A 7,531-nucleotide genomic window follows, 5' to 3' on the forward strand; every position below is an offset into this window, starting at 1 on the left:
TTCCCTGGATTCCACTGATCCGTTTGCGCGGAGGCCGACGATGGTATATGGACCGAGCCACTTTGATTTCAGCTTCCCTGGCATTAGCTTGAGCCGGGATTGGAAAAGGAGCACCTTCTGTCCCACATAGAGTTCCTTGACCCGGAGATTTTTGTCATGCCATAACTTCGTCCTTTCCTTGTACCACATGGCAGACTCATACGACTCCAGCCTCAGCTCTTCCAGTTCTTGTAACTGTAATTTCCTTTCTTCTTCACAAGCCGAAGGCTTCATGTTCAACTCTTTTACTGCCCAGTACGCCTTGTGCTCGATACCCACAGGTAAGTGGCACATCTTGCCAAACACAAGCCTGTAAGGCGACATTCCAATAGGCGTCTTAAAAGCAGTTATGTAGGCCCACAATGCGTCACCGAGCCTCTTGCTCCAGTCCTTCCTTGACGGATTAACTGTCTTTTCCAATATCGCCTTGATCTCGCGATTAGAAATCTCCGCTTGGCTATTAGACTGAGGGCGGTACGGGGTAGATACTCTATGGTGAACATCATATTTCTTCATCAGAGCCTCGATGGTGCAATTACAGAAATGTGTTCCTTGATCTGAGACGATGGCTCTAAGAACTCCATATCTGTTGAAAATATTGGCCTTCAGAAATTTTGCTACCTCCTTTGATTCACATGTTGTTGTGTCCTTAGCTTCTATCCATTTAGACACATAGTCTACTGCAACCAATATATAAGTGTTCCCACACGATGATGGAAATGGTCCCATGAAGTCCATCCCCCATACATCAAAAATTTCGCACACAATCACCGGAACCTGAGGCATCTCGTCCCTCCTTGAAATTCCCCCTGTATGTTGGCATCTCTCGTAACACTGGCAAAACTCAAAGGCATCTTTATTGAGTGTCGGCCAGTAAAAACCACTGTCCAATACTTTCCTTGTTGTCTTCCTTGGTCCAAAGTGTGGCAATGAATTAGCACATCACTTTATTCCCATTCGGGAATGCAGCGCCTAATCACTTGATCTGAACACATCTTCCACAGGTAAGGATCGTCCCAAAAGTAATATTTGGCTTCGCTTTTAATTTTCACCTTCTGGGCCCGGGAAACTTCGTCTGAACTTGGCACCTCTCCCGTGACCAAGTAGTTGGCTAAGTCAGCAAACCATGGTTCTGCGTTAAGTGTGCGCTTTCCTTTATCGGATTCTCCTAGACCGGTTAAGGCTAAAACTGCTTCCCAGCTAATTGGCCTAGGAAATTTCCCTAGAAAATACAAATGTTCTTCAGGGAAAGCATCAGGTATGGCCTCTTCTGTTTCCCCTTGATATATTCTGCTCAAGTGATCGGCTACTCTATTCTCCGTTCCTCTTTTGTATCTCACTTCCCAGTCGAACTCCTGCAAGAGCAACACCCAACGGATTAACCTCGGCTTAGACTCTTTCTTAGCCAGTAAGTATTTTATTGCTGCGTGATCTGTGAAGACTATAACCCTCGATCCAAGAAGGTAGGGTCGGAATTTTTCAAATGAGTATACGACAGCCAACATTTCCTTTTCCGTGGTGTCATAATTCTTCTGAGCCTGATTCAGAGTCTTAGAAGCATAGAAGATCACATAACTTTTTCCGTCAATCTTCTGTCCCAGGACAGCTCCCACAGCGAAATCACTCGCGTTGCACATTATCTCGAAAGGGTGATTCCAGTCTGGCGCCCTGATAATTGGTGCTGACACGAGTCTGTCTTTGAGCAACTGAAATGCCTTCTTGTGCCCTTTGTCAAAGACGAATTCCACCTCGTTGTGCAACAAATGAGTGAGCGGTTGCGCGATCTTCGCGAAATCCTTGATAAACCTCCTATAAAAACCTGCGTGACCTAGGAAGCCTCTAACCTCTTTTTGGTTCGTGGGGTATGGTAACTTTGATATCACATCTACCTTTGCTTTGTCTACCTGTATTCATCTCTCAGAAACCACGTGACCCAGGACAATGCCTTCCGTCACCATGAAGTGGCATTTTTCGAAATTCAACACTAAATGCTTCTCTTGGCATCTTTTTAATACTAGATCAAGGTTGGCCAAACAAGTATCGAATGAGTTCCCGTATACGATAAAATCATCCATAAATATCTCAATGCATACTTCCAGCAGATCCGAAAAATGTTCACCATACACCGCTGGAACGTTCCTGGTGCATTACACAATCCGAACGACATTCTTCGGTATGCATATGTACCAAAGGGGCACGTGGATGTGGTTTTCCCTTGGTCCTCTGGGTTAACGTAGATCTGGAAATAGCCACTGTATCCATCAAGGAAACAAAAATACTGTTTGCCAACCAATCTTTCTAACATCTGATCAATGAAAGGTAGAGGGAATTGATCCTTCTTTGTGGCCTCATTCAGCTTCCTGTAGTCGATGCACATCCTCCACCCCGTTACCAGCCTAGTGGGCACCAATTCGTTCTTATCATTCTTGACAACCTGTATTCCAGACTTTTTGGGCACCATATGGACAGAACTGACCCACTCGCTGTCCGGAATGGAGAACATGATCCCTAGAGCAAGCAATTTTAATACCTCCTTTAGAACTTCCTCTCGCATGTTCGGATTCAGTTTCCGTTGTGCATCTCGATGAGCCTTTGCACCTTCTTCTAGACGGATGTGGTGCATACAAAGATCAGGGTTGATTCCTACTAAATCTGAGAGAGTCCACCCTATTGCTTTTTTGTTTCGTTTGATGACTTCCAACAATTCCTTCTCCTGCTCCTTGGTCAGGTTAATGTTGACTATTACTGTGAATGTCTCATTCTCCTCCAAGTAAGCATACTTGAGGCCTGGTGGAAGTGTCTTTAGTTCCTTCTTTGTTTCATTCGTCACCTGGGGCAAGGGATTTTTTTCCGCAATATCCGGTAATGCCTCCTTCCCAGACCCCGGAGAATTCTCCAGACTAGCCACGTGAGCCGATCCCCTAGATCTAGCTGACTCAGGATTCCTGCAAAACTCCATGATGGCCTCCGTGAGTTCCTCATCTGTTAACTCCGTTGTGTTCATTGCTGCACACCACCCTACAACTTCTCTGTCAATTAAATGGCTCAACTCCGAGTTGTCAATTTGTTCCTGTATCAATTCTGTTTCAAGATATTCTTGGACCAGGGGGTTAATAACATCAATAGCATACAAATTCTCAACATCTAATGGCCTTTTCATCCCCTCATCTATGCTAAATGTATATTTTTCCCCATTATAATCTAAACAAATTGTTCCATCGAAGACATCGATAATGGTCTTAGCAGTACGCAAAAATGGTCTCCCTAAAAGCACGCCACTAGACTCAGCAAACTCATTATCATTCATTTTGATCACATAGAAATCAGCATGATATAGAAAATTATGCACTTTAACGATGACATTTTCCAACACACCTTCAGGACATATGCAAGTTCCATCTGCTAACTTGATTACCACTTTGGTAGCGACCATCCTTACTCCTGTCAATTTCTTGTAAATCGAAAGCGGTAAAACATTGATAGATGCCCTTAGATCACACATAGCATGCTCAACCTTGATGTCCCCTAGAGAAATGGGTAATGTGAACATACCTGGGTCTGTGCATTTCGAGGGCATCCTTCTCTTTTGTATCACAGTAGACACATTCTCCCCGATCACAATCTTTCCGTCTGGTTTGGTCTTCCCTGCAATGAATTCCTTGATGAACTTGCTAAAGACAGACATTTTCAGGGCATGCAAGAATGGCAAGTTGATTTCCAGCTTGCTAAAAATTTCCATGAGATCCTCTGTGTCATCCTTCTTTTTCTTCGCTTCCCCTCGGTATGGAAAGGGTTTTGCTCGCTTTACTGCATTTGTGGAACTCCCAGCCTGGGTTTCACCAACTTCCCTGCTTCCTTCTTTGCTCACTACCTCAGGTTCTGGATCTAGGAAGAATGGGTCACTTGGTCGAGGCAGAGATCCCCCTAAATCTCTCTTCTGGAGGTCATCCTGAACAAGGACTTCTCTGGGTCTAGGGCTATCCCCTTGGAACACTTGACCTCCCTTCCCTTTATTCGCCTGTATGGGTACCTCCTCGTCGAGGTGGCACATAAGAGCTCCCTGGGTTGTTCTGAGTCCTATTTCCCCAATTAGTATGGTCTTGATTCATGTATCCCAGTTGCAATTGCCCCTCTTGACTTTTCCCTGACCAGTTGGACTGCCTCTCCGGAGGGTGTGCATAATTCGTGATCTGCAGTGGAGGTGACTGACTTTGATCGTTGTCAGTCCATCTAAAATTGGGGTGAGTCCTCCATGGAATATCCCTTTGTCTTCCTTGGTTCCAACTTCCATCCGGATTCCAGCTCCCCATCGAATTTGCTTGAGCTTGGCATTCCCCTTCACAGGGCTGACTGTAATAAGGCTGAAGTTGCCTTTCTTCTGGACCAGGGGGTTTCTCATTTTCTGCTGGAGCATGAGGGTTGTATTTCTCAATTGCATTCAGCAGTACTTTCTCCAATTTATCTATCATGTCTTCCACCTTCTTGTCATCTTGTTCCGTCACTGCATTGGCTGACCCCCTCCTCAATATGCTTCGCGGGTTATCATAGGCCTTCTTCGCCTCAATCAGCCTTCCCAAAGTCTCTCTGGCTTCACTTGCTTTATTCTTGGTAAAATTTCCCCCACTCGAGGAATTCATCAAGTCCTTTGACTCAGGGTTTGCTCCTTCGTAAAACAGATAGTAAGTCTCCGCTTCAATCATCCTGTGGTTCGGACGAGCATCCAACAGTCCCTTGAACCGGGACCAATAAGAACTCAGAGACTCATCATATTCCTACTTGCACTCCTGAATCTCCTTCTTCAAGGCATTCATCTTGTTGGAAGGGAAAAAATAATCCAAGAACTCCAGCTTGAAATCTTTCCATATATTAATCGAGTCTGGTGGAAGCCTCAGCAGCCAAGTATTAGCATCCCCCTTGAGGGCAAATGGGACTGCACGCAAACGGTAGTCCTCAGTCGCCTCGTTGGGGTGCTTTTGAATGCTACACAGCTTACTAAACTCGTTCAAGAATTCGTAAGGACATTCGTTCCTTCGTCCAGAGAATGTGGGCAAAACTCTGAGATGTGCGGTGAGTGACCCTATCTCCGGATCGTTCCTTCGTAAGGACATTCGTAAGGTCTTGATATCAATAGACCTCCGACGCGGGTTTGAGTCTATAGCATGGGCGGGTTCACCGTCGAGATGTACGGTGAGTGACCCTATCTCCGGATCGGGATCTACTAAATGAGCCATATTTGGGTCTTCCTCCTCCTCAGTCTCGGAACGCTCTGTTTCTATTGACGACTTCGGGTCTTCTTCTCCTGACGAATTCCACTCCTTTTCACTTTCTGATTTGAACGGAAATGGGTCCACCGTCCTTAAACCTGATCTGGTGGTGATAGTGGACGTAGACTCTTTGACTTGCCACTTACATCATCAGCCCCTCCGTAGCCATCGCATCAGCGTTAATGCTCGACAGAGCCAACTTTGTATTGTAAGATTCTGATTCAAGAATAATCTGGCAGAGCTTCGACAACCCGACCAACACCCTCCTACCTGGCCAGCGCCTCCAGCCAGGGAAAGAGCTCTTCTCCAGCACCTCAGAGACCGACTTTGGAAAAGGGATTTTCAGGCTGAAGATGAAGACCGATGGAAACCTCGTGCAGTATCCTATCAACACGCTGGACACGGGGACTTTCGCTTACTATGCATCAGGCACAAATGGAGCAGGTAGTAACGTCTCTCTCAACCTCGACAGCGATGGCCGACTTTATCTGCTCAACGGTAGCTTGCTTCTGAAGAATTTATCCAATGGTGGATTCCCTACGCAAGGATACATCAATCTCATGAGGCTCGACGTCGGAGGAATCTTCCGCATCTACTCTCTCTCACTCGATAATCTCACCATTACCGGGAGATGGTCCTCCACGGACGACGAGTGTGTTCCAAAAGGTTTTTGCGGAGTCAACGCCTTCTGTATTCTGATGGATAATGCGCCAGAATGTCAGTGTCTTCCCGGTTTCGTCTTTGTTCAGTCCGGCAACAACACAGCCGGCTGTTCAAGAAACTTCTCGGCGCATGGCTGTCCCAAAACGGACGATATAAGAACAGTCGAAAACACCGAATGGGAGGATAACTCGTATGAGATTTTGAATATAACGAGTAAAGAAGAGTGCAGCAAAGCATGCCTAGATGACTGCAACTGCGAAGCAGCTTTCTTCAAAGATAACATATGCCGAAAGCAAAAGCTTCCATTAAGATTCGGCAAAAGGTCTCTGGGAAACTCAAACATGGCTCTCATTCGCTTCAATACAAACACGGTGGTACCCGACATTGGAGGTAAAAGAATCAACAAGAAAGAGCGGTGTATAGACATCCTCATCATCGGTATTGTTCTTATGTCTAAAGGCGTCTTAGCATTGTCAATTTCTGGGATCTTGTTTCACAAGAAGCGGAAAGACTACAACAAGGACAATAAGGACGACGGAGCTAAATTTGTGGAGGGAATTTCGTTGCAAGCATTCACATTCGAGCATCTCTCCGAAGCAACAGACGGCTTCAAGGAAGAGCTCAGGAAAGGAGCTTCCGGCACAGTGTTCAAAGGGGTTCTGCAAAATGGCCAGAAAATGGTGGCGGTGAAGAGGTTGGAGAAGGAAATAGAACAAGGAGAGATAGAGTTCCAGACAGAGCTGAATACGATCGGGAAGATGTATCACCGAAACCTAGTCCGGCTCCTACGCTATTGCTTCGATGTATCACCGAAACCTAGTCCGGCTCCAAGAGTGTGAGACGCAGATCATTCATTGCGATATAAAACCTCAGAACATACTCATTGTCAATAACTGGCGTGCCAAGATATCGGATTTTGGGGTGGCGAAGCTCATAAAGCAAGATCAAACTAATACACATACAGGGATAAGAGGCACTAAGGGCTATGTTGCACCTGAGTGGTACCAAAAGCAGATGATCACGGTGAAAGCAGACGTTTATAGCTTCGGAGTGATGCTGTTGGAGAGCATATGTTGTAGGAAGTGTGTTGATTGGAGCAAAAGTGAGGATGAGGCCATTCTCGAGGATTGGGTTTACGACTGTTATTCATCGAGGATGATTGGAAATCTCGTGGGAGATGAAATGGTGGAGGAAAGGAAAGTGGAGAGGATGGTGAAGATAGGGATATGGTGTGTACAGTATGATCCGTCGCTGCGTCCAACTATGAAGAGAGTTCTGCTAATGTTGGAGGGAACTGTGGAGATTCCAATACCTCCAAGACCTTCTTCCTTCTCAAGTTCCCCCTAGCTTGATTTACTATACAAGTGTGTAATATTAGAGTTCACATTCAGTCTAGAAACTCAAAGATAGAGTGCTAAAGAGTAGAGAAAGAAGCAAGTAGAAACTAGCCGTTAGAGTTAGTTTGTTTGTTAGAAAGTAGCTGTTGAGGCTCTTGTTTCTTGTTTCTGTTAATTAGTGGCAGTTACCACTTTAGTGTCATGTATTAATAGCTCAATTTCTTGTAT

The 7,531-nt window shown here is 45.5% G+C and overlaps 1 protein-coding gene across 1 annotated transcript; it reads left to right on the top strand.

Annotated features, from left to right (window-relative positions):
• The first annotated feature begins 3,395 nt into the window (after window positions 1-3,395).
• On the top strand, window positions 3,396-7,313 carry LOC148932142 (G-type lectin S-receptor-like serine/threonine-protein kinase LECRK3). The gene is made up of 3 exons (XM_089065006.1): window positions 3,396-3,461; window positions 5,543-6,769; window positions 6,840-7,313. Exons 1-3 carry the CDS (start codon window positions 3,396-3,398, stop codon window positions 7,311-7,313), a joined length of 1,767 nt encoding a protein of 588 aa, XP_088921132.1.
• The last annotated feature ends 218 nt before the right edge of the window (window positions 7,314-7,531 follow it).

The sequence above is a fragment of the Salvia hispanica genome, chromosome 2, assembly GCF_029641045.1.
Source record: "Salvia hispanica isolate PSC_SH4W2 chromosome 2, Shi_PSC_v1, whole genome shotgun sequence".
Taxonomy (NCBI): Eukaryota; Viridiplantae; Streptophyta; class Magnoliopsida; order Lamiales; family Lamiaceae; genus Salvia; species Salvia hispanica.